The sequence below is a fragment of the Chionomys nivalis genome, chromosome 11 (assembly GCF_950005125.1).
Source record: "Chionomys nivalis chromosome 11, mChiNiv1.1, whole genome shotgun sequence".
NCBI lineage: Eukaryota > Metazoa > Chordata > Mammalia > Rodentia > Cricetidae > Chionomys > Chionomys nivalis.
Genome location: NC_080096.1, coordinates 6,591,049 through 6,617,565, shown reverse-complemented (window position 1 = coordinate 6,617,565; position 26,517 = coordinate 6,591,049). Strand labels below are relative to the sequence as shown.

At 53.9% G+C, this 26,517-nt stretch overlaps 1 protein-coding gene across 4 annotated transcripts in view; it reads right to left on the bottom strand.

Moving 5' to 3' along the window:
- Window positions 1–24,194, bottom strand: part of Tmem201 (transmembrane protein 201) — a 36,174-nt gene extending 11,980 nt beyond the window's left edge. Inside the window, exons 1-11 of one of the 4 annotated variants that reach the window (XR_009057988.1) lie at window positions 23,995–24,194; window positions 17,875–17,995; window positions 16,882–17,076; window positions 15,752–15,928; window positions 14,573–14,922; window positions 13,924–14,130; window positions 8,850–9,082; window positions 5,757–5,828; window positions 5,024–5,317; window positions 3,630–3,767; window positions 1,935–2,483 (exon numbers count right to left, since the gene is read on the bottom strand). Coding sequence is in view for 3 of the 4 variants with exons in the window: in XM_057784374.1 (XP_057640357.1) it covers window positions 2,386–2,483; window positions 3,630–3,767; window positions 5,024–5,317; window positions 5,757–5,828; window positions 8,850–9,082; window positions 13,924–14,130; window positions 14,573–14,922; window positions 15,752–15,928; window positions 16,882–17,076; window positions 17,875–17,995; window positions 23,995–24,107 (1,998 nt within the window). In the remaining variant the exon portion in view is untranslated. Of the gene's footprint in view, window positions 1–1,431; window positions 2,484–3,629; window positions 3,768–5,023; window positions 5,318–5,756; window positions 5,829–8,849; window positions 9,083–13,923; window positions 14,131–14,572; window positions 14,923–15,751; window positions 15,929–16,881; window positions 17,077–17,874; window positions 17,996–23,994 lie in introns of those variants that run through there. The other 3 variants (XM_057784374.1, XM_057784375.1, XM_057784376.1) reach the window with 3 other exon arrangements.
- Window positions 24,195–26,517: the final 2,323 nt, after the last annotated feature.

Genomic DNA, 26,517 nt, shown 5'->3' with positions numbered 1-26,517 from the left:
AACCACCATAGGCCCAGCTCAGAAACAATCGTCAAATGACAACCGTAAAGGTTTGATCTCACTGATGGTGGGAGAGACAGGAAAGGCACGGGCTTTTTGAGGGATGTCAGGGCAGAGTGGACACTGGACACCCCTCCTACCTACCTAGGCAGTGTTCTGTTCTGTGCCTGCAGGTTCTAAGCTCAGGGGCCAGGAGATCCATAGGGCTAGTGTGAGGGCTTCAGACAACCAAATCTTTGCTGACCTCTAGCCCTGGTTAGTTCTGTCCACTTGACATCCTAGAATTAATCTGGAAGAATTTCAATTGAGGAAATTCCCAGATCAGATGAAACTGTGGCAAGTCTGTGGACCGCCTTAACTGATGCAGCCTCGAGAGCCAGGCCTATGTGGGGCGGCACCATTCCCTAGGCAGGGGTCCTGAACCTGAGATTAGTCAGCTAGCAGTACCCTCCACAGACCCCACCTGACTCCTTGGTTAGAGGAAATGACTGTGTAGATTGGCAATGTAGGCCTGTTTGCAAGCTCCTGTCTTGAAGCCCCTCAGTGATATTCTGTGACTCGGAAGTGTAAGTTAAATAAACCCTTTCCTGTCTCCTGTGCCTCACTACAGCAAAAGAAGGACACCAGAACATCTCTCGAGCCTGAGGCAGGGGGCTGGGTGCCACCTTCCATGCATGCCCACCCACACCATTTCCTGTTGGTCTTCAGGCATGCGGATCAGCAGCAGGATGCAGCTACTAGCTCACTCCTGCCGGAGTCAGGGCTCCAGGAACTCTCTGGACCAAGCCCTACACAGCACCCACACCCCTGGACGGGTGCCTTTCTTCCAGGGAGTTGTTCCCGCAAACAAACACAAACAACAGAGCCTGGTTGGTTCAAGTCAAAAGTTGGTATGGTTTTGTTTAAGTTGTTTTGCTTTTGTAAAGAAAAATAATGTGTTTTACGTATAAATCAAAACGTAAGTCAAAGCCCCTTGTGGGTGCGCAGTGTGCCAGGCTGGCCTGCTGCGCTGGTGCGAGGGGCCAGTTTCTCCCTGGGCACTTCCTCAGGGCTGGAGACAAAAATGCTGGGGAACAATTTGGTTTCATTAGGAGGAAAAAAATTTTTAACTTGATGTACCACTGTACAAATGGAGACCAAGAAGCGCCACGCGCAAGCTGGAACCTTTGGTGGCAGCTGGACTCATGGAGTCCTGACACTGTCCTGACTGCCTACAGGCTGGGCTGTCAGGAGTGTGGAGGTGAGGCCAGGCCTCCTTCCCTGTGGCAAAAAAAGAAAAGAGGACTAAAGCACCCGAAGCTTAGGAAACGACCTCCCTTGGCCGGGAGCTGGAGGCCAGCACACGCCTCACCTGGCAAAAAATGTGTACAAAAATAAAGTTAAATTTTATCCCTGAATGACAGTGAAGACCCTTCCCTGCCCCATGCCCCCCCCCCAAAACAAATCCCAAGCGGTGTAACACAAAGACACACAAAAACACACTCACACCCACATACACACGTGCCTGGGGTCAAAGCCTGGGATGGGGATGGGACTGACCCCACAGGCACGTGGCCCCAGGGTATCGAAAGGGCCAGTGTCAGGCCTAAGTCCCTCCTCCTTCCTCATGGGACAGATGTGCACCCAAGCCTGCAGTGCCCTCAGCAGGGCCATGATTGGGCATGAAGGGGACACAGGTGGGGGCAGATGAAGGAAGGAACAGTAGGGCCTGAGGACCAAAGGAGAAAGGGGTCTGAGTGCAAAGAGGGAGAGGGGTTCAGTCTTGTCTAAACTGTGCAGCTCATGCGGAACTGGCGGCCAGGCATGGGGGACTCTGGTGCTCTCAGGGCAATGGAGCTGCCTGCTCAGCCACCAGAACTCACCGAACAGGTGAGTGGGGCAGGACTCAGGAGGAGAGGGAACACAGGTACTTCTTGTGAGTCCCAGGCTCCCACCTGCTCAGCCCTGCCTGGAGCCAACAGTCAGGGGCAAGATGGGCTGCCAGGTGCCTGCTGCAGGGAGGCTTGCTCTCTGGTGTGGGGCCTTCTTCATCTGGGTTTTTGGCGGGGCACTGAGGCAGATCTCTGGTGTCTCGGAGTACAGAGAAGATGTGACCGGGTGGCAGCAGCAGGGCAGAGGCAGCTGGCCCCTGCTGCCTCTACAGCAGCACTAGTATCCCCGGGGCTGGGCAGCTGTCAGAAGTCCCTGCTTCAGGGTCAGAGTGTCAGCACCAAACACAGCTGATGTCGGCAGTCTGTTGGGGGGACAGCAGGTGTCCTGAGGTTAGGGACTCAACAAGGGCCCTGGTGTCAAGGCGGAGACAGAGCCCTCAGGGAGGGGTCTGAGCGGCAGTGGTGGAAGCAGCATGCGCCTGGGCAGTGCCCTCCAGAAGGGCAGTCAAGGTGGTCAGCGCAGGCTCTGGTACAGGTAGGCTGAGGTGAAGACTGCATTGACGGCCAAGCTCACAGCCAGGAGGCCCCGGACCAGAGAGGGGCCAACACGAGCTGTAAGCAGGACACAAGTTAGAAGCAGTGTGGCAGGCACCCCAATCCTCATGTAGGGCGCTCAGACCTACCCCAGCTGGCCAGGCCACATCTAATCTGCCCTCCAGCAAAGTCCTCCCTATATGGAGGACCGGGGGCCCTTCCCAGGGTACTGGTTGGCCCTACATCTCTGAAGGCATATCTTTCCAGAACCCGTGTAACCACATGGACCCTAGGTGAGGCTACACTCAGGTAACAAGGGGGCAACCAAGATACCCAGAGATACCCATGTCACAAAGGAAGAAATGTGGTCTCGTGGAGGGCTACCCTGCTCAAGTCTCAGCTTAAAAAGTAGACTCAGAGCTGGGAACGGGGTACTTGTCTACCATCCCAGCACAGAGGAGACAGAGGCAGCGGATAAGGAGATCAAAGACTTCTCAGATTAGTGAGTTCAAAGCCAGCCTGGTTTACAGGAGACCTTGCTTAAAAACAACACAGCAGGGCGGTGGTGAAGTACACCTTTAATCCCAGCACTCCCAGAGGCAGGTGCAGGCGGATCTCAGTGAGTTCAAGGCCAGCCTGATCCTCAAAGGGAGTTCTTGACAGCCAAGGCTGTTTTGAGAAACCCTGTCTCGAAAACACAAAAACCAAAAACAAACAACAACAACAAAAAACCTAACAATAACCAAAAGTAGAATGAGGTCATCATGGCCTCAAAGTCACTAGCACAGACTCCTGATCTGACTCTGGGGCAGCAGTGCCCCAGTCAGGAAACCTCGCTTGCCAACTTGTCCCTTCCACTAGTGTTCTGTCTCCCTTATGTGGGGGAGCTCACCAGGATCCACGAATGGTCTCACACTGCCCCCATCAGTAAGCCAGTAAGCAAGGAGCCAAGTCACCCAGGAGGCTGGGGGCGCTCTGGCCCACACCTGCTATCATGCTGAGACTCCAGAGAAGTACATCCTGGATGTCTGCAGTGTCGACTCTGAGCACACGAGCCCCGAGCTACCCATGGCTACTGAACGTCTCAAGTGGGGCTAGTGCAGCCGAGGAGATGAACTAGTGGAGTTACCACAGGTGTGGCGTTCTAGGAAGTTCTTTGTCACAGATACTGTAATCTCCAGAGAGGGGGTTTGGGGTTGGTTCTCCCACCCTGGGGTCACAGACCTTTCCAGAGAGCAGTCTCCTCGGAGCACCCTTTGGTGGTGGTGTCTACCACACAAGTGGAGGACTGGGACGAGTCCTCCTCTTTCTTGATGGAGCGGCTGCTGCAGGCACTGTCTCTAGCCAGCATCGATCGCATGTCTGCAGAAGAAAGAGCGATATGCCGCTATGCTCACAGCTCAACCCCAGGACATCCCCAGAGCTCTGCTTCAGTCCACGACAAGGTCCTCACAAGTCCCAACTGCTCCTCTTTGGAGCAGCAGAGGGCCAGGGCCTTGTCTGGACTGTGTGCTGAGGTCAGGGCAGCACACGTGCCCACTGGCACCAACCAGTAAGTCCCACAAGGCAGTAAGGACTCATTTAGCCCAGGTGCTCAAATCTACCCACATTTACAGACCCAAGAAAGCCACATTTTTTTTTAATTTCTTTTATTTAAATGTACCTGGAGGGACAGCTGTGGGTGCTGGGAACCGAAGTCTTGTATTTTCTGTTGTTAGCTTAGCCTTTAAGGGCTGAACCATCCCTCCAGGCCAAAGTCTACATTTTTATTTTCGAGACAGGGATTTTCTTTGTAGCTCTGGAGCCTGTCTCGGAACTGTAGACCAGGTTGGCCTCAAATGCAGAGATCCACCTGCCTCTGCCTCCTGAGTGCTGGGATTAAAGGCGTGTGCCACCACCGCCTGGCTCAAAGTCTAAATTTTAAGGGAGTCCAACCAACTTTTAAAAATGTTTGGTAGAGCCGGGCGATGGTGGCGCATGCCTTTAATCCCAGCACTTGGGAGGCAGAGGCAGGCGGATCTCTGTGAGTTCGAGACCAGCCTGGTCTACAGAACTAGTTCCAGGACAGGCTCCAAAGCCACAGAGAAACCCTGTCTCGAAAAACCAAAAAAAAAAAAAAAAAAAAAAAAAAAAATGTTTGGTAGAGGCCGGGCGGTGGTGGCGCACGTCTTTAATCCCAGCACTTGGGAGGCAGAGGCAGGCGGATCTCTGTGAGTTCGAGACCAGCCTGGTCTACAAGAGCTAGTTCCAGGACAGGCTCCAAAACCACAGAGAAACCCTGTCTCGAAAAACAAAATAAATAAATAAATAAATAAATAAATAAATAAATAAATAAATAAATAAAAAATAAAAATGTTTGGTAGAAAATGAAAGCACCCATGATAGGCACAGGCTGAGAGTGCACAACAGGTTTTCTGAGGTCCCAGTAGATGACAGCCAAACCCCGAGAGTCACTTATAAGAAGAAAGGTCAAAAGCACCCATTAGAGAGGGTTCAAGATCACTAGAGCCACGCTGGGCAGTCACTACAGATGCCCCACCGCCCCAGCACCAGGTGACCTCTGAGATCAGCCAAGAGCTCCCATGGCAACACCTGCTGCACGCTTCAGGCCCACATACCCATAGTATGCTTTGTGTCCCGTGTGCGATTCCTCTGGGGGAGCTGGGGAGGCTCAATGAAGAGGCTGCTGTTGGGCGGTGAGTGCTCTTCTGAACTGCTGGGAGTACTGGGCCCTTCCCCAGGGGCTGGGAAGAGCAGCAGTTTCTGCCCTTTCAGGTTGAGCCGGGCAGGGCTGATGAGGGGCCTGCGGTGGCGCAGGGAGCCAGAGCTGGAGGCCATGGAGCTGGCCACAGAAGGCGCTGGAGAAGGGAGAGGAGAAGAGGGGAAGCTGCCCGACAGCAGAGAGAAGTAATCTGCAAGAGGGAGGAAGACGAATCAGGGACACAGCAGCACAGGACATGCACCACAAGCTACTCGGACCCAATGCTTCCCTTGGCGCATGAAGGAAGGATAAGGTGTGGGCTGGGGATGGGGGAAACTCTACAGGAACCTGAGGGAGGAAGGGCTGGGGCCATACCAGGAAGTGAGCAGGGGGCGCGGGTAGGAGAGGAACGGCCCAGAGTGTGTGTCTAGACCTCCCTGGGCTGAGGGCTGGGCCCTGGCAGCAGCGGGCTTGTCTGGTCTCAGGTCAGCTGGCCTAGCCTGCCAGGGCTGCACCTGGCTGACCCCCAACCCACTTCACATCAGAGAAAACCTAGACACGTCCATGTCTCTTGCCCAGGGTTGGGGTAACCTGCCTCGGGGGCACCTGTTAACAGCTTTCCAGGCCCTTCTGCCAGCTCCCCTTCTTACCTGAAAGAGAAACCTCCCCAGGTGGAGACACCCGAGATGGTGGGCGGCTCCCGCTGAACAGGTATCCTGAGTCTAGGCAGAAAGAGAAATGCATCACTGACCTGAGGGTAACGGCCATGGCCCTGTGTCCCCACACCCGACACATGGCGCTAGGTACTTTCATGAAAACAGCAACCACCATCCAGTCCCCCTCTGCCGAAGAAGTCACCGAAGCCTCCAGTGGGCAGGGGAAGGCAGTGGCTACGGTCTGCCTCTTCATCGCTTGCCCTTCTTTCCACACGCGCAGTGTTTTAAAAAAAATCAATCTTCACTTTTAAAGTTTAAGTACGTGAGTGATTACTTATATGCCCTATAGTTTAAGTACACGAGTGTTTACTTGTATGCACTATAGTTTAAGTACACGAGTGTTTACTCGTATGCACGTGCACTATGTGAACCCAATGCTGGCACAAGTGGGCTGCAGATGGCCTGAAACTGGAGTTACCAAAGGTAACCAACCACCAGAGTACCCTCCACTGAAGTCTGCCCACTGGAGTACCCTCCACTGAAGTCTGCCCACCAGAGTACCCTCCACTGAAGTCTGCCCACTGGAGTACCCTCCACTGAAGTCTGCCCACCAGAGTACCCTCAAGGCAGGTCTGTGGAAGCTGGGAAAAGGAATCTCTGAGCACGAGTGTCAGGATTTAGCAGCTGGCAGAAAACAGAAGCATGGAGGAGAGGGAGAGACAGACAGAGACAAAAGGCCCATGCTGATACCTGAACCCTAGACCTGTTTGGTCTCCTAGTATGTGAGCCTTAGACCTGCAAGAACATGTTCTCGGACCCACTCCTTTTGGAGATCCTGCTGTTACCAGAACCCCCGTCCTGACTGAGACCAGCAGCCACTTCGTAGACTGAGTGCCGGGCACCTAGTCCACTTCCTTTCCTCACAGTCCCAGCCGCAGCTGCCTTATTTTATTGCTATTATCATTTTAGATGCTGGGGAGGATGCAGGGCCTGTATACCCTAGGTAACTGCTCTGTCATCGAGTCACACACCTAGTCTGAACCCAAGGCCCGGCCCTGTACCCTCCTGACACTTGAGGACATGCTAGCAGCAACCCGCTGATGTACAGGCTAATGCCTTAGTTTCCTGCATACAATAAACCCTCACAACGCCCAAAAGTGTGCAGGACTGGCCTATGTCAGACAGGGAAAAGAACACCTTGGCAACACAACTCTCACAGGTGGCAGTAGCGCCCCCATTTAACCTCCAAAGAGCAGCAAAGGGGGAGAGGCACACTGGCAGCTGAGTGGGCGGTAGGCAGAGCCTGGAGCTAGGTAAACGGGCTTAGGGAAATTGCTTCCTGCACAAGGAAGTCCTGCCTTTCGCCTTGGTGCTGGGTATCCTGAAGCTGAAGTTACAGAAGTGATAAGCTGCACGACACGGGTGCTGGGAACAGAACTAGGGTCCTCTACAAGAACAACGTGCACCCTAACCCTTGAGCCATTGCTCCTTTTTTCTTATTTATTTACTTACTTAGAGACAAGAACCTGATATGTAGCCTGGACTGGCTTTGAACTCTGGGGTTCCTCAGCCTTGCAAATGCTGAGATTACAGGCAGGCACCACCAGGTTCAGTTTGGGTCTATTTTTTTAAAGAACTAAGACCTGCATTCGGAGAGGGCTAGGGGCTCCCTAGCTCCCAACTTCTGGCAAGGGTTTTAGGAAACGCTCCCAGTTTCAGGTTTCCCATCAGGACCTGCACCACAGCTGTCACTTACACAGCCCAGAGAGGCCTGCCAGCACCTCCAGCTGTGGCCACCTGCGCCTGTGCTCTCAAGCTCTGTGAAGAGCTAGACATGTGCTCCAATGAGTAAGTGAGAGAGGCTGGCACTACGCTCAGAGGAACCTGGCTCACAGGGTTACCCAAGCCTCCACGGACGGTAAGGACATCACCATCTCTACCTACCCCTACCTCAAGGCCTGGCACTGGCCCTGCTTAGCTCAGATGCTGTCTCCTCAAGTGTCCAGTATCTCTGGCAGGTAAAACACTCAGCGTGCACACAGTAGGAGAGAAGCAGCCTGCATTAAGGGGTCTGGCTGCCAGGCTCACACAGATCTAAAAGGCAGGAGGACCTTGAACAAGTACCAAAAACTGGGGCTTCTGATGATGTTGTTGATGGTCTTAGGAGGGAGCCTGGCTACAAGACCAAGTCCAGTGCCCATTTATAGCTTAGTAAAGAAGAAAGGGGGTGAGCCAAGATGCACCCACATCCCTCCTTGAAGCTCATTCGACACCTGAGATTGGGGCAAACTCTCAGGTAGGTTCTCAAAGGCAAATGAGAACCGTCACTAATGCACCTGGATTAAGCATGTTTAAAACTGGATATGGGGTTGGCGAGATGGCTCAGGGGGTAGAAGCCGTAAGGACAGGCTTGACAACTTGAGTTCGATTCTCAGATCCTACTGGTGGCAGGAGAGGTGCCCCTCACATGTCCCTCCAGACAGGGCCAGGGCTTGGTCTCTTCAGGCTCCACAAGACAAGCAACCAACAAATGCAATTGACAGAGACAGAATCCTTGCTTTCCAGGCACACATTCTCCAGATAGAAAGGCAGAAAATGATAAAACTCAGTAAGCACTCATTTACTGAGACACAAGGGATGCTTGTCACTCTTTGAGCACTGTTTTTTGGGGGGGAGGGCAATGACAGGGTCTCACATAGCCCAGGCTGGCTAGTAGCTGAGAATGACCTTGAACTTCTGATCCTGGCTTTACGTAGTGTTGGGGATTGAACCTGGGACCTTGTGAATGCTAGCCAAGTACCCTACCCACGTAGCTATATCTCTAGTCCCCTTTTGAGCCCTTGAAATATATCACTTCAAATAACACAACTGCTCATGAGGAATCCTTCTACAGGCCCAGGCTTTAAGGAGGGAAACAATGGGATGTGATTGGTCACTGTGGGTGCTGAGTGGGCTCACCTGGGTCTGAGCCCAGCCCTGCCCATCTCCTTAGCTGGAGTTCAAACCAACTCTTTGGTATTACCCCATCTCCTCCTTACAAGATCCAGGCCTACTTGGATTCTGTCATCAAAGCTGGCAAGGTCTTACCTGTCCGGGTCAGAGAAGGTATGGTTCCCAGTGAGAGGGCCCGGCTGAGGCGGCCTGGCAGCGAGGAGGGTGAGACCCGACGAGGAGATCGGAAGAGCTGTTGCTTGGTAAGAGGCAGGAAGCCGGGTGGGGTGGGGATGAAGAGAGATGCTGGTGAGGTTGTGATGCTTGGGCAGGGCACGGCCAGGCTGGGGCTGGAGGGGAAAAGGTTGGCAGAGTCTCCTGAGAAGTACCTGCAAGGGCCAGGGCCATAGAGAGGAGAGAGTAAGCCAGGAAGGTTCTGGAAACAGCCTTTGCACAATGGGGCCTGTCCCCTCCCAGGGTGTGAGGTGGGTCTGAGTCGGGGTCCCAGAGGAGGCGTGCGTTAGTTGAAGCAAAAGAGCAACTGTCCACTTATTAGGAGCGGGTGGCTGGGAGACGCCAGCATGACCCACCCCACCCCGCATGCCCCCTCCGGCCCTCTCAGGCTCACGGCAATCTACCTCCACTACATCTCCGCATTAAAGTGACACTGTCATCTGGCCAGCCTCATGCCAATCCCTTTTGCCCTCAAGCCAACATTCCATCTCCAGACCAGGCACTCGGTGAGGCTCGAACCTGGGTTCTTCCGGCCACCTCCCAATGGAGCATCCAGCCGCAGAGACGCTTTGGGTGGTTCCCAACTGGGCTGAGATGCTGTCACATCCCCCTGGGGCCAAGCCTCACGAAGCCAGGCCTTGGATCCCCAGAAAAGGCTCTTACACTGTGCACGCCAAACTCAATCTTAGGAAAGACCCCCAAACAACCAGCAAGCTGCCCGAAAGACAGAAGGTGACAGTGTCTCTTTAACTCGAGAACAGTACAAATCACACAACAGAACCTGATGGCCACAGGCCACCCATGTCAACCATGCTTCTGATTAAGGCACCCGATTACAGAGGGAGAGGGGCAGAGGCAGTTAATCCATTAGTCTGCCATCTGGAAGGATTCGGGTATCCAGCCTTACCTCAGTCCCAAGGGACAAATGAGCCCAGCAGACAATGTGCCGACGGATGGGCTGGCAGGGTCAGGCCTCATGGTGAGCAGGGGCCTGGGTCCCCATGCCGTCATGGCCGAGGGCTTGGGGTGGGAGCTACTGCTAGCCCAGCTCCACGCCACCCTCTCCCCATTTTTCAGTTTTGTGAGAGAAATGTATGTAGCCACCTGGTGAACGCCCAATCACATGACCTTCCCAGTCTCTTGTAAAGGACCGTGATGCACCTGAACTTCTAGCTCAGTGTTTGGGGAACACAGGGAAATCAGGGCACAACAAAACTGCAGAGGGGCCTTTGTGGACACCCTAACTTTGCTCCTTTTGGGGGCTGTCAGAAGCCCTACTCCTTGCTCTAAGACTAAGGAACGTCTTGTCTTAAGCAGAAAAGTTGACTTTTGTAGGATGGGGTTAACCTCAGTGGTAAAGTATTTGCCAAGTGTGTGTGTGTGGGGGAGTGTGCGGGTGTGTCTGGGTTTGATCTCCAGCACCAAAAAACCAAAACAAAACAAAAAAACAAAAAAACAAAAAAAAAAGGCAGTTTCTCGTTCCATTTCAGGATTATGACTGAGTTTGTCTGGCAGGACCTCAAGGAATGGCTCAGGGGGACACATTCAGGCTCTTTAGGGCCAGCAGAGGTGAGGCTGGAACCTGGGTACCACACGCTTGACTGTGGGAAGACACTGGGCCTTGCTGAGAATTTGGTGGAAGTTGTGGCAGGTGTCAGTCTCAGAGCAGGTGCACAGGCATGGCCAAGCCCTTCCAGCAGGTGGCAGCAGGACACTACACTAGTCCTCCTGTGCCCATTCTTTGCCATAGCCAGGAGCCAAGGGTGACCCTGAAATAGACAGCCCCCAAGGGTCAGCAAGCAGTGGGGGATGCAGTACACAGAGAGGGTCCCAGTTAGAGAAGGACTATAGCCCTCTGGCCCCATATGGGCTGGCCTTTGCTAGCATATCCTCCTTCCCTCCAGCTCTGCTCAACCCTGGGGCCATGCCATGGTCAAGCCTGACAGTCCTAGCCACTAAGCACAGGGACATTGAGGGTCTTGAAGCCTCTGACAACACCAGCATTGTGAGAGAGGGCTTTGGAGGTCTGTTCCCTCTGGCTGTGACACAAGGTAGCATCATCAGATGAGTGGATCCCAAAGGTGGGAGCCTGGCAAGGGCTCAGCTCTGCCCTGCCCTGGGCAATCCCTGAGGCAGCATTCCCTGAAAAGGACCCAGTGATCCTTTAGTTAGGTGGTCCCTGAATCCCTGCAAGCTCGATCCCAACTCTCTGAGTCACATGTTTCCCGGAAGTCCTGACTGTGACCAGGGCTATAAGGCTGAGGCTGGAGCCTCAAGACTTCCTCCTCATAGCTAGCCCCATCAAGAGTGTAGCTGCTAGCTGGGTGGTGGTGGTGCACGCCTTTAATCCCAGTACTCGGGAGGGAGAGGCAGGCAGATCTCTGTGAGTTCGAAGCCAGCCTGGCCTACAAGAGCTAGTTCCAGGACAGGCTCTAAAGCAACACAGAGAAACCCTGTCTCGAAAAACAAACAAAAAAAGTAGCTGCATCAGCTTATTCACATGGGAAAAACACTGGGCAGCAAGACAGAAACAGCTGTGCCCTCAAGCCATCCGATGTCATCACCAGCTCCCCAACCTGCTCCCAAGCCCAGACTCCTGTGTAAATGCAGTGCCCCCGAAACCCACCCCTCCCACCCTGGCACAGAAGCCCTTCTGAAGAATCATGAAAGAAAAAAGGACGCGGTACCTGGTGCCAACCCGAATGAGGGCCCAGGAGGCATTTATTGAAAACACAGCATTCAAAACATGACGTCTATGGCCAGTGATGGTTACAGTGATTAGGGCGCTAGACAATTAGTCACAATCCTACTACACGACACAAGACTTATACTGGGTGCAGAGAGACGGCACAGCAGGCAGATGGGCTAGCCAGGAGATGGAGGAGGGTGGTCCTGGGCGTTTATCCCAGGGCAAGTGTTACTAGTCTGCTGGGCCAATGTGGGGATTCCAGACCCAGAGCTGAGTACGGCTCCCTCCTTCCTTTTTCAGGGATACAATCTGTAGGTACCCGGGACGATTCCACTCTGACCAGGGACAGTCTGGTGGTCATCCCCACTCAACAAGCCACAATCCAAGGGTGCCCACATTTCCTCAGCTTCTGCCAGCAACGTCAGAACATGCTGGTATTTTCTCCAACTAACTTTAAAGGGCTATTAATGTTAAAAAGTAACACAAAACTCTTTAAAATGCCAAGAATCCTGTTCCACCATGTTTTCTACACCCACCAGCAGGCAGGAGAGACATGCTTAGCAGGGATCCTGACTGGCCAGAGCTGGCTCTGTGTACCATAAATAATTTAAATACATACACACACAAACACACACACCCACATACCTTGCTTCTATCCAAAGCAAGAATGCAGAAATCAGCACCCTCCTGCTGGCCTCTTTCAGAGTGAAATCCACAACACCACGCAAGAGGACGCAGGACACGCAGACAACGGCCCACTACCTGTCCCGTCTTTTTCTGGGGCCAGTTTCTTGGGAGAGTCAGGCAGGTGTTCCCTGTTCTCTCAGGAAGCTGTGCCATAGGGCCAGCAGGTCTACACCTCAACTATGGCCTCATCCACACCTCTTCAGAAGGGCCTTCCACACCCTTAACTGAGAGCAAGCTGAGCCTGAACCGCCAGAAACAAGACCCGTCTTCTGACACTTCCAGCTCACCACACATGGAAGCGGGGTGAGACTTGGCTTGCTGCCTGATTACGGAGGGTCGAGGGCAGAATGCCTTTTAAGGACCCTCAAACAAGCTTACCACAGTGGGGCCTGGGTACCTCTGTCAAGCTCCCAATGGGGCTCTAAGAAGCTTCCTCACAAAGACCCAGCAGCTGATGGCCACGTTTGACGTGACACTCATTCATGTGTAATCTGCCTGCGCTCTGGCGCAGAGGGGGACAGAGGGGGACGGAGCCTGCAGCTCAGTGGGATGTATGTTAATATAAGTGATAGGACCCAGCAATGGAGGGAGTGTGCAATCCAATGGAGCCACCAGAGGGCAGCATGTCAGAGGGGTATAGCATTGGCCTACGCTCTGGATGGCCTTAGACAATGAGTTTTTATTGTCTCACTGAGGCCAGTACCCCAAGGCCCTACATAAGGACCCATTTCCCACTTCAGATGGTTAACCAAGGCTAAGGGACAACAGGGGTTTGGCCAGAACCACACAGCTAGCAAGGGCCTGATCTATGGTCCTTCCCCTAAGGTGGAGACTTTTGGGAGTGGCATCCTAGGAAGCTGTGCCTGAAGGAAGGGTGAGGCTGAGACATGGGTCCTGCAGCTGCCCCTAGAGAAATTGAGGGCCGAAGCCTTGGCACCCTCAAAAATTTATTCCAAGGAAGCTACTGATGCTAGAGATGGACAAGGTGACAATGACTTGGTGTCACCAACAGTCCTGTTTGTGCAGAGCAGCTACTGATCTGGGATAATCCGTCCTCCTCTTGCCTGGCGGGCTACAGGTGCCTGCTGACCACACAATGATGTACTCTCCACTCCCAGGGAACAACCCTGAGGGACCGTTAGGTCTCAGGAAGGTCTTAAAACAAGGAACTGGGAATAGATTCCAGGAGGGAACAAGGGACCAGAAGGGGCAGCTCTGCTCTGGTCCTGGCTCACCCTGTTGAGGCCACAACCTTGTCGACCAGCCAGGGTATAGCAAATGATAAGGATACAGCAGGCAGGAAGCCATGAGTCAGAAGCAGATCACGTGTGAGCTGCCATGTTTGGATCACCAGGGCTATGAAAAGGTCTTAGGCCAGAGAGGTGGTGGCAGTTGTGAGCACCTACAGGCGCCTAGGAGCACCAAGACTGGGGTGTGGGGGCTTGGAAGTGCTGGGAAGTAAAAGGGGAAACGGAGGGGTAAGCACGAACTCAAGGCTCTGCTAAAGGTGTGGGAGTGGGGCGGGTAACAAAAGACAGGGTTGCCTGCTCCAGAGAGCGGGGCCAAGGTCCATCACCTGTCCTCCTCCCCACCCCCCGCAGTCACTGCTGCTTCTCTGACCTTCGGGGCCGGAACCTCCGTGGGCCCGTAGCTTTCCTTGTAGCCACAGCTGCAGTGAAGCCCACCAGGCAGCACAGGGACGTGGTGCTAAGCTTGAGTGTGTCGAGCCAGCTTGGTGAAGCAGCCTGTAGATACTGTTCTGCCAGGTGCAGTCCCAGCAGCAGGGCCCAGAGACAGGTAGAGAAGGCATCGATCCGTCGGAGCCTGCTGGAGAAAGCAAGGTGAGTGTGTGCCCGGCAGACACTACCAAACCCTGAGCCCCACCATTTCCTGCCCCCACACCCCATCCACACTGGGCCCAGCTAAGAGATGATGACAGAGAGGTCAGTGGAGGGTCTGAGTTCATTCTATGACTTAAGGCTGCCTGCACTAAGCAAGCCGGGGCTCCTACACCCATGACCTAGCCTGGGAACCGGGGGCAGGTGGCTGCTACTACTCTGACTTAGAGACTGTGAGGAGGCCGGACCGAGGCAGCGGAGGACTGGCTCAGGGCTGCCATCGCCTGTGGTCCTGTGCTGTCCTCCTGGCCCCGGAGAAACTAGACAGCTTTGTCTAGCTGCATGGAGTTCAGTCCAGAGCAGGGGACCAGAAATACCCTAGGCAGTATTGCAGACCTCTGCCCATCCACGCCCAAGGCCCCACAACACACCTGATACGGCCAGCCAGCAGCATGGCCAGCAGGCAGGTGAGCAGGCCCACTGCCACAATGCTGGTCTGGTGGCTCTGCCCAAAGGCCCAGGCTTCACGTAGCTTTTCTGTGGCGTGCTCTGGCAACAGGCCCAGCAGCTGCTGCCAGCCCTCGGCCTGAGCAGTGGTGTTGTCGGATGCAGCAGAGCTGTTGCCCCCAGGAGGCAGGGCCAGGGGCAGGGTGGCTCCTGGGGTGAAGGGTTCGCTGGGGCCATACAGTGTAAAGGACAACAAGAAGGCACAGGCCAGGAAGGCCAGGGCACGGAGCAGGATGACCTGGAAGGGTGCCTTCATTGCCGAGGAACTGAAGCTCTGAGGGAGGGAGAGGCGGGTCAGTGAGAAGCCAGAGAGCCACCAATGGCCACCCCTGTGCCCACGATGTGGGGATGCTGTTCATATGCCCCACTCCAGACCTAGGCTACTGCCCCACTGGGATGGTCTCCAGGGAGGGCTCTGCTCCTTCTCCTTTAGAGAAATCCTTTCTATACACTGGTGACTTCGCTCTTTCAAATGTTTCCATCATTGCCGAGTTTTCATCAAACATTCCTATCCCACCCGGCTAAGGCGTGTGATAGCCACATCACGATCCTAGTCACTCTTTTTTTTTCTTAAAATAATTTTGTTTGTTTTTTCGAGACAGGGTTTCACTGTGGTTTTGGAGCCTGTCCTGGTACTCGCTCTGTAGACCAGGCTGGCCTCTAACTCACAGAGATCTGCCTGTCTCTGCCTCCTGAGTGCTGGGATTAAAGGTGTGCGCCATCACCGCCCAGCCTTTAAAGTAATTTTTATTTTTATTTTATGTGCATTGGTGTTTTGCCTGCGTGTATATCTGTGTGAGGGTGTCGGGTCCCCTGGAACTGGAGTTACAGACAGTTGTGAGCGGCCATGTAGGTGCTGGGAACTGAACCCAGGTCCTCTGGAAGAGTAGTTAGTGCTCTTAACTGCTGAGTGGTCTCTCTACCCCCCCCATTCCATTCCCCCCAGTTATTGTTAGGGAGAGCCGATGACAGCAAGGGGCCACCAGGCAACTGTTTCTTAGAAATGTGGTCTTGGCATGCTATGCTATGTCTCAGTTGCTAGGGTCCAACTCTCAGATCATCTTCCCACACACTCAACACCCAAATACCCCACAGCCTCAGACCTGCCCATGGGCCTGGTCAGCCTCCCGACGTCGGAACTGGTGGCTGAGCAGCAGGGCGCGCAGCTGGCGGTTCTGGTGTTTGATGTAGTACTCAACAGCTGCCTGGCATGGGCGGCACAGCTTGTACATCTGCTCCAAGTGGTGGCGGTACACCTCAATCTCCTCATCATACCGGCCCTGTAGGTAGAAGGTCTGTGTTATATGTGGGAACTGGGTTTAAATGCTGGCCCTGCCTGTGAAACGGTCATAAGAGCTCCTGGGAGTAAGGGCTAACTAGCAGAGGCTAGGAGCCCGCTAGACAGTGACATTAATGTCACTCTGTAGCTCAGGACCCACTAGGTTCTGGCAGGAGGAAAACCTAGGATTAGACCCCACCTTTCTGAAGGTCTAACTCAGGGAGCAAGCTAGCTGCTGGCTCAGCCTGGGTTTGCCACAGCCGACCACTCTCGTTCCACAGCAGCTCAAGAGAGATGCCCCATCCCTTGCTCCCTCAGAGACACAGCAAGGCCCAGCCAGTGGTCAGTAGGAATGGCCATATGATCTCTTGTTGGGCCCAACTGGAAAGTCACCTCACGTCCTCACTGTAAAAAACATTCAAATCGCATTTACTCGTTTCATTACTATATGTGTGTCAGCGTGTGAGTGAAGGCTGAAGGGTAACTTGTGGGAGTTTTTCTCCTTCTACCATGTGCACCCTAGGAAGCAAACTGAAGACAATCACGCTTGGCAGCAAGTGTCTTCGTCCACTGAGCCATCTTGTCAGCTCTCCCTCCTGATCTTCTGGCTCATTCCTGACTTCTCCTCTCTCCTAGGCACCTTTGAGCCTCAGGTGGGATTTGCCTCTTTTTCCCTGGATGCCATGTTAGGCAGGACAGACTACTGAATGAGACCAGGATGGAGCCCCTGAAACTGCAGCCGGAGCTCAAGGCCTCTACCTCCCTCTGCTCAGGGACAAACCCTTCTCGCCTGACAGGCCTTGGTTTTCACCGTGTCTTCCCAGGGGTCACCAGATCACGCCGAGGGCAAGCTGGGCTCCCACTGAGAAGGAAGCCCCACACCCTAGAATGTTGGGACAGTAGGAGGCAGCTATCTGGCTCTGCCTGCCCACCTGTGCATGCTTGCATGCTCACCTCCTCACGTGGTGTGAAGGCAGCCAGCTGCTTGATCTTGGTGGTCTGGTGGTGGCTGCACCGCCGGCAGAGCAGGACCTGGCTGCTCACCCATTGCTGCGGCTGTGTGGGGTCACGGGGACTGGGCACACTGCTCACCACGTGGTTCAGGTGTTCCAAGTACTGTGCGGGGATCGGCTTGTTGTAGTCTCCATTCTGGGCAAGGGAGGGGGCTCCGGTCAGTGCGGCCCACTCAGGGATGCTCCAGGACTTCAGACAACCCTACCCTGGCTTCTTCTTCTTCTTTTTTTTTTTAAAGACTTATTTATTTATTATGTATACAGTGTTCTGTCTGCACGTACACCTGCACACCAGAAGAGGGCACCAGGTCTCATTACAGATGGTTGTGAGCCATGATGTGGTTGCTGGGAATTGAACTCAGGACCTCTGGAAGAACAACCAATGCTCTTAACCACTGAGCCATCTCTCCAGCCCCCTACCCTGGCTTCTTTACACATTCCTTCTGATGCTGCCTCACATGGAACCCTCAACATCTAGGTGCCGAGAAGCCACCCAATCTGTGCATCAGGGCAGGCTGTGGGGTGCCCCTGACCCACGTCTCCCACCCTGGCTTTATCCCTAAGAAACACTCTGAAAACTAAGCCTGCCAGTGGGCCTTTGGGTAGGCTGTCTGTTTTAGCTTCAGTAAGAGCCATACTCAGACACTCACACACTATGGTAGCTGGACAGACAAAGCCGTGACAGAAAACAAACCACCCACAAAGCTGAATACTTAGTGTCTGCAGCAACTGGGCTGCAAACCTGCCTGACTCTGGACTTGAACTCCGATCCTGCCACCTGTTGGTTGACACAGGACAACTGGCCACAGCTCCCTGCACCTGCTCTTCCTCCTCAAAGGGAGATGTGGTGGCAGGGCCACAGCTAGACTATAGTGGCATGGTACGTGTCAGCAGCAGCCTGAGCACCGGCCCTCCACCCGGCGCCAGCCCACACCTCCTGGAAGCCGTTGTATTGTTCGCAGTGGGGGCAGTCCCAGCAGTTGCGATTCCCATAGGGCACCAGTGTATCGTGGTTGCAGAACCAGCAGTTGACCACAGTATGCGTTGGCTTCACCCTGTGGACCAAGGACAACAGAGTTGGCCTGGAAGACCCTGGTGAAATGAAAGATTATCCAAGCACAGGAAGTGATATCCAAGGTGGAGATGAAGGCCCAGCCAGAAGAGGAAGTCATGGCGGAGGGAGGCGGGCCCCTAGATGATGCTGTGTTGATAACTGACAGTACTTCACGAGAGGCCGCTGGGGACTCACCGGCTCTGTAGGCTCTGCAGTAGCCACCTGGGAGCCCAGGGCCACCAGCCCCCACTATTTCAGGGTCTCAGACATTAGGGTGATGGGAGAGCACAGGGCCAGGGCTAGCTAACCAATGGACCAAAAGAGATGAAGCTTAGAACCCCTTATCCTCCATAAGGTCTGATCCTAGGGTGTAGAAGCCATATTTCCGGAGAGTTCTAAGCCTGAAGGGAGCCTTCTGTTCTTCCCAGGAAAAAAATCCCTAGAGAGAGAGAGAGAGCCGAGGACGCCAAGGGGTAGGGACTGGTGACGGGCAGTGACAATTCACAGCTGCTCAGCCAGGGGAGGAGGCCCACAGTGGGTTTTGTTGACCACACGTCTGTTAACAGGTGGGGCCTGAAGGATAATCCCGGCCCAGACACTGGGGGATCTGTGCAGCATTGCAGAGGTCACACAGCAACAGCCCAGCAAATCCAGGGCCAGGAATCTAGAAACAATACCAGCAAAGGCAGCCAGTGTGGAGCCCTGTACCCTGACCTTGCCCTGTCACTCAGGTCATGTCTAGCTCAGGGGCACTGCTGAGAGCTGGGCAGAGTGAGCCACCCCACAGAAAAGCCCAGCATGACTTTCTGGCCTTAGCATCCTGAAAGAGGAGGAGCTGGATCCTGGGTTATGGAAGCTTATGTATGTGTGTCCCCACAAGATTCCCATTTGTCAAACTCAGTATGTAAGCCATGCCCGTAAAATGGACCAGGCACAGTGCTAGCTGCTTCCAGAAGACAACAGCACGCAAAGACAAACTGGGAGGAGCTGTGTGATGGAAAGGGTCACCTAGTCAGAAGCCCAGGGGGGAGGACAGCCTTGGGAGTGGGCTCTAGTTCCTGCAGGACTGTCTACACCGCCTGGCCAGCAACTCTACTCCCTTCCCCCTCCCATGGGCAGGTTAAGAAAGGTATCCTGTCAGCTGGGGTATGAACACCCCCCTCAGAGGGCTTGCTCTTGGGAAGCCCTGAACAGTGCTCTAACCTAGTCAATACCAATAAATGACAGGGACGCAGGATGGTGAGGCTGGGGTCCCTAGCAGCCTCACACTTCCTTCTGCCTCAGTTCAGGCCTGATCCTGCCACTCAGCAGGAAGGCGTGTCGGAGAAATGGCTCAGCAGTCAAGATTGCTCACTGCTCTTGAGGACCTGAGTTTGGATCCCAGCAACTACTTCTGGTGGCTAACAACCACTTGTAACTCCAGCTTCAGGTGATCTGATGCCTCTGACCTCCATAGGCCCCTGCATTTACACACACACACACACACACACACACACACACACACACAGAGCTTAAAAACAAACAAGCCAGTCCACAAAGAAACAGACCCTTCGCAGCGCACACACTGGGCAGGGTCCCCTGTGCTAGCATCTCAACGGTTACTCTACCTCCTAGAAGCTTCATTCTAAGCCCTCACTTCTCCAATGGGTTGCTCAGACTTTGCCCTAGAGAGTCCGCTGCCAGTACCTGGTACTCGACAGCGTTACTGGCCTCATCACAGAAAGAGCAATGCAGAAAACTGCGGCAGGGGCTGCAGCTGGAGGTTTGGAAATGTGCTCTGCCGGGGTGCCCACGTGTGTGGTATTCCCGGGCAATTAAGCACTTACTTTGTGGTAATTTGTACATCTTTTATAGGCCTCTTTGTAATTATGTCCAGGGTATGCCTCATAGCTGGTACTTAGGCAGTGTGACCTCTCATATATGTCCCCGAGTCTGAGACACACACCCATCTGCCCATAGGGCTCCTTAGCTCTGTTCTATTTGCTGGGAAAGGCCCATTCCGGGCTTGCTCTGGGTACCAAAGATAGACAAGCAGGGGCTGTTGCTCTGGAGTGCCAAGGCTGCCAGGAAGCCCCTCCCACTCAGGAAGCCATCATTTCCACTCTGGGTCTCCAGCTCTGTTGCTAGGGAATGGCTCCTGGCCTCTGACAGAAGCCTGGTGTGGAAGTGGAAGGCGGGGGATTCATCCTCCCTAAAGTTGGAGGGGGTGGATGCTGCAAGGGGGTGTTCTTTTGTGGCCAAAGAAACCATTGTTCACCATGGCTAGGTGGGATCTCTATACCAGAGGCTATCTCCTTCAGGGACAGCCCCAAAAGGTATGTGGCAGGGGTAGCAGGCAGCCGGCCAGAATCTTGGACCCTCCAGCACCAACCAGTGCTGCTGCATCATGTATGAAAACTGTCCCAGCAGCCACTTTACAGCTCCCACACTGTCCCCGGGCCAGAGCAGGCAGTTCTGGCCTCAGAGCTCACCCAGCTTTTGCTCAGGGAAAGTCCCCTTAAGTTTCCCTTGCAAACTCCTTTGCTTCCTCAAGCCAAAAACCTCAATTCCATGATAAATCACACCGAGGAATAAGGTGGAGGTGATGAGACACAATGTCCCTTTAACACAGGAAGGAAGGTGACTTGGCAGAGGCAGCATCTCAGCCCATCGCCAAGCCCAAGTCACATTCAATGCCACGGGTGGGTGGGGGACCTGGAAACCATTTCCCCAGCGGGTCAGCTTGACTTTAACTCTTGGGATACCAGAGGGAACCTGAAGGAACCATGGTGGACGGATCTTTATAGAAGGGGACAGGGGCGACTACATGCCTGGTATCCTCTCCAAGGGCTTGGACACACACAGGGGAAACACGAACATGGGCCTCTGGTAGTGTTCTCTCCACTAGCCCAGGACATTTGGGAAGAGCCAAACTCCTGTCCCCACACCTCTGCACTACTTTAAGTCCCCTGGCCCGAGAACCACTCAGGGCCCACGCTACATCACACAGACACTGGATGGGGCTCAGTTGTCTGTGGGCTACTCTGAGTCTGTGGGAGGCCGGTATGCCCACCTCTCCCAAAGGGGCCTGACAGGCTACGCCTGAGAGAGGCAGGCCTGGACCTCAGGGCTCCAGGGAAAGTTCACCTTCACAGGATGTACCTTCTCTGCGCTTCCAAGTGTGACCTCACCAGGGAGGCCGGGCAGTGGTGGCGCATGCCTTTAATCCCAGCACTTGGGAGGCAGAGGCAGGCGGATCTCTGTGAGTTCGAGACCAGCCTGGTCTACAAGAGCTAGTTCCAGGACAGGCTCCAAAACCACAGGGAAACCCTGCCTCGAAAAACCAAAAAAAAAAAAAAAAAAAAAAGAGTCCAGGGAGGCACACCCACGCTTCAATGGCAGCAGCAACTCTGTAGAGCCTGGACCAACGAGGTCCAGATCTCTGGCCCAATCTCACAGGAATCTGCTGACGAAACAGAGACTCCCCCCCCGAAACTGATCCCTTGGGGACAGACACATCACCCACCCTGTCCATTGAGCACCACTCAAGGCTTTCAGAGATGACACATGAGCAATACGCACCAACTGGGCTAGGATACAAGGAGAAGAATGACAGTTCAGAGTAGCTGGCAACAGATGCCACCGGACTGACTAGCCAACCTGCGGGACACATGCTGCCATCCACAAACAGGTGCCCTCAGCAGCGGGGCAGCAGGCAGGAGAGGGTCATATGAAATGTGCACATAGGAGTGGCGTCCGCTCAACTGGAGCGGGCAGCTCAGAATGGTGAGTGTTGAGGTGAGCCTAGACACAGTAACTGCCAGAAGGCCTCTGAATGGTGGGATAGGCTTTGCTATGCATCCGGAGGCTGTCTTCTCCTGAGTTACAAACACAGAAACTACGATCTCAATAAACACCAGCTGACGCCACAGGCTGTGCACGCAGGATGGCGATGTGTGCCAAGATGCACTCACAAGGGGCGAATCCCAAGTACATTATGCAAACCTAAGACAGGCCAGAGCAGTAGCATGAAGAACTGTGGCACCTAAGAGAGATGTGGGGCCTCCACCCCAGAACTACAGGTTCAGAGAAGCTGCTTGTGGGTGTGAGATGGGGCTCTTCCACCTACAGCTGGGTGATGAAGGGCATTTCTCAAGGCTTTGTTTCCCCAGCTGTGAAATGGGTGAGAACGGCAGTGCCTGCCTGATAGGAGCGGCTGCTTAACGGCAGATACTCACTGTGTGTCACCTGTCACCAATACAGGAATGGCAGTTGCTCTCATCATTAACAGGGACAAGAAAACTCCACGGGTAAGGAAGCAGGGGGGCCGGATTTGGGCTCTAGAGGACTTCCCAGCAACCACTTTGGCTACTTGTGTGTGTGTGTGGTGTCTGAGACAGGGTTTTTCTGTATAACAATCTTGGCTGTCCTAGAACTCATTTTGTAGACCAGGCTGGCCTCGAACTCAGAGATCTGCCTGCACCTGCCTCCCGAGTGCTGGGATTAAAGAACAGTGCCACCACGCAGACACTCTTTAGCCAATTTTAAAAGTCAGGAAGGACTGACCTGAAGAGAGCTGATGAGACTTCTTCGCATGGCTCCCAGGGCCACACCGGCTTGCCCTATTAGCTCTGTGCTCAGTTTACAAGCACCCACTCCACCAAGTGCCCTTCCAAAAACAACTCCTTGGAGGCTTCCTCCGGCTTATTCAACGCCCATTCTGCCACAGCTGATGATTCTTGCCTGCCACAGCATCCCCCGCTAGGGAAGGCGAAAGCTGCAGCCTCTGGCTAAGCCAGTGTCACTTCAGAACTGTGAGTGGCCGCCGGGCGGTGGTGGCGCACACCTTTAATCCCAGCACTCAGGAGGCAGAGGCCAGCCTGGTCTAGAAGAGCTAGTTCCAGGACAGGAACCCAAAAAAAGCTACGGAGAAACCCTGTCTCGAAAATTAAAATAAATAAATAAATAAATAAATAAAATAAAAAAAAAAACTGAGAGTGGCCAATTTCCCTCCAGATGAAGACACCACGCAGCACCACGCTTTGACCAATCTGCACCAAAGTCTCCGCCTTGACAGTCTGGTGTGAGCACGAAGGGACTTGGCTCCCACTGCAAAAGTATGCCTTGCACCTCACCAAGGCCTTGGATTCCTGTCTCCAGCCGAGGGCACTAAGGGGTGACAGGCGGTGACCCAGTACTGGCCACAGTCAGTTCCACTCTGCTCTTGCAGCCTGTCCTGGACTGGGAGAGAGGCAGTGGCACCAGATGGAGCCTGGGCTCTGGGCAAGCTCTGCTTGGGACATGGACAGACCACAACTCCTTGTTGGTAAGAGATTAGGGACAAGTCCTGAGCTTTGCACATCCCTGGCTGTCTCCAAGAAGCTCCATAACGCCGCATATATTCCTGTCCTCTGTGACATGATGAGGCGGGCTATTTCTTCACCATTCGTTAGAGGCTATTCCATTTCGGGGCTTGACCAGGGAGGCGAATGGTCAAGGCCAGCTTTGAGTACTAGGGTCCCCGTGATCTCTAAGCCATGACAGGGCAGAGGTACAGCCCCCAAACCCATCCCAGACAGGTATCCAGAGAGTACAGCGCTCCTCACCTTTGGGCAGTAGACAAGTTCCCTAAATGTCTGTCTCAGGCTGCTACTGTTCACACGTGCCTCTTCTAAGTATTTAGCTCGAAAGCTACTCCGGGGGAAGCTCCCTTGAGGAGTGTTACTGCCATAGCAGGCTGACCAAGTGCCAGCTCTCATCACCCTAACCGACGGGCTGCAGAGGCCCAGCAGGGCAGTACAGCCAGGGACTCACGCCTCGAAGGAATGAACAAGCAGGCTTCCCCCTCCCCCAACCACGCTCCAAGGCTGCCTCCCGACGAGGTCTTTAGGGCAGGGAGGAGGTGCAGAGGGGATCTCGCGCACTCGCAAGCAGGCCTGGCCCGCACCGGAGACTCCGCCGTGGCCTCGCGGGGGCGGGGCGGCAGCGGCCCGGGCCGCGTGCAGCGGGGCGCGCACTCACCTCCGCGCGATCCGGTAGAGCAGCACGCCGGCGGCGGCGCACGCCGTGATCCCTAGGCCGCCCGCCAGGCCGGCGGTGGGGTAGTTGGCCAGCAGCGCGCTTACTCCTTCCATGGCTCCCGGGCGAGGTCGGTGGGCCGGGGGCGCGGGCCGCAGAACGGATTCCCGGCGGCCCGCGCGCTCCAGCTGGCGCCGTGACCTTCGCCGCTTTGTAGCCGGCGCGGGCCCGCCCCTTGACTCGGCGCGCTCCCGCCGTGCAGCCAATGGTGGCTCGGGGCGAGCCTGAGTGGGCGGGGCGCCGGCGGAAATGCTCGGCGCCCGCTCGGAAGCGCCCTCCAGCGGCTGGAGTTGGAAAGCCAGGCTCTAGAGCTGGAGGGAGCCCCGCCCGCGCCCGCTCCCTGCGCAGGCGTGTATCTTGCTGCGCTTCGGAGAGTCTGCTTAATCCAGCTATCCCGAGCCAACGCTTCCTTCTGCTTTCCTCCGGTTAGTTCTGTTTTCCTGGCGTCGGGCCAAAGTCGCCTGTGCCGCTCCAGAGGCCACCGTGGTTAAAAATTAGCTTGCACAAACACAAACTCCAAAGATTGGAACGAGGTTAAGTAATCATAGGGTAGGTATGTTTCAGAACATAATGCAGCCGTCGTAAAGAATGGCTGAGCTCGGGGTATTAGCCCTCACGGGGTGGTACTTTTTTTTTTTTTAAGTCGCTTGTAGATAATTTTCATAGAATGCTAAGTTTGATGAAGCTTATGTACTTCAAATCGATTACCTTAGGGGGTGAGTTCGAGGGTGGAGCCACGTTATAGGAGTGTTTCAGCATTGACGTGAGCTAAATTAATGATCAAGAAAAACTCACTGAGGTTTAGTGGTGCACAGCTTTAATCCCAGTAAATGCAGGCGGATTAAAGTGTAAATTTGAGGTCATCCTGGTCTACATAGTCATTTCCTGGTCATCTAGACAATCCAAAGGCTAATACTGAGTCCCTGTCTTAAAAAAGAAAAAAGGGAGAAGGAAGAAAGAAGGAGAAAGAAGAAGGAAGGAGGAAAACTCTAGCAAGAAATATTATTTCGATCATAGTGGCTAGTGGCACACACCTTTAATCCCAGCACTTGGAAGGCAGAGGCAGGCCAGCCTGGTCTACAAAGTGAGTTCCAGAACAGCCAGGACTACGTAGAGAGGCCCTGTCTCATAAAATCAAAAAATTAAAAATAAAGGAAATATATATATATTTGCACGTTGTTTCTGTGGAACACACACCATTTTATGAGTGCTTTTAGGATCGAGTTCTCTGAGCAGTGGTGGGCTGAGGGTCACTAATCTCTTGCTTTCTGTTGCCAGTTCATCTGTCCATATACCCACCTATGTGTGTGCATTCAGGAGGTGGGAAGGAGGAAGCAGGATGGGCAAACAGTGAAATCACAGGGCTGGCGGCCTTTCTTGTCTTTCTTGCGACTTTCACTAGCTCTGAGCGTGTCTAGGTTGTGCTGGCCCATAACATTTGTGGTGCCATATTTAAGTATCATTCCCTTTCTGGAAGTATCATATATGAAGCATCATTCCCTTTGGTGCCTGCCTTGAGTTCCCAAGCGTTGATAGATAACATTTGTCTGAGAACTGCCTAGACATCATTGACACTCTCAGGCATTCCATGTTAAAGTTCTGGTCTCTGGCTGGTAAAGCTACTGGACGGTGACAGGAGGAAACATTTAAAAAACAAAAACCATTTTATTTGTATGAGTGTTTTGCTTGCGTGTGTGTCTGTGGACCACAATGGTGCCTGGTGCCCAGAGGCCAGAAGAGGGCACTGGGTCTCCTGGAACCTGAGGTTCTGAGTCATTATGTAGCTGGCAGAACCTGAACCCACATCCTCCAGAAGAAAAGCCAGTATTCTTAACAGATGAGCCATTTCTCTAGCCCTGAGTGGTGAAAACTTTTGAGGTAAGGCCTAGTAGATGGCCACGAGGGGCGTGTCTTACAGGGGGCTTTACCAGTAGATGGCCACGAGGGGCGTGTCTTACAGGGGGCTTTACCAGTAGATGGCCACGAGGGGTGTGTCTTACAGGGGACTTTACCAGTAGATGGCCACGAGAGGCGTGTCTTACAGGGGGCTGTGGGAGTTTAGTCTCCTGCTTTCAGGCCATCAGATGGCTTTAGCTATGCTGTGCATCTGATATTGTGCTGCCGCCTCTCTAGAGGCCCCCAACAATGGATCAATCAATCATGGACTCGAACCATTCAAACAGCCAAAACTAATCTTTCTGCCTTCTAAGCTGACTACCTCAGGCATTAGCTACTGGCCTTGAGTTAGAACATCCACCAGGCTTTCTGGCCTCCTGGCCCTCCTTCGTTCATTTATTCAGTAGGAAGGACATGTATTCCTGCAGGTCAGTTTTCCACCTGCAATCTGCGTCATCTCAAGCTAGTCATGTACAGTCAGTCTCTGCTGACAAGGTTGCCAGGATTAACTTTCATGGGAAAATACCTGACCCCTTGGTCCAGTGCTTGGCAGATGCCAGTATGCAGTGA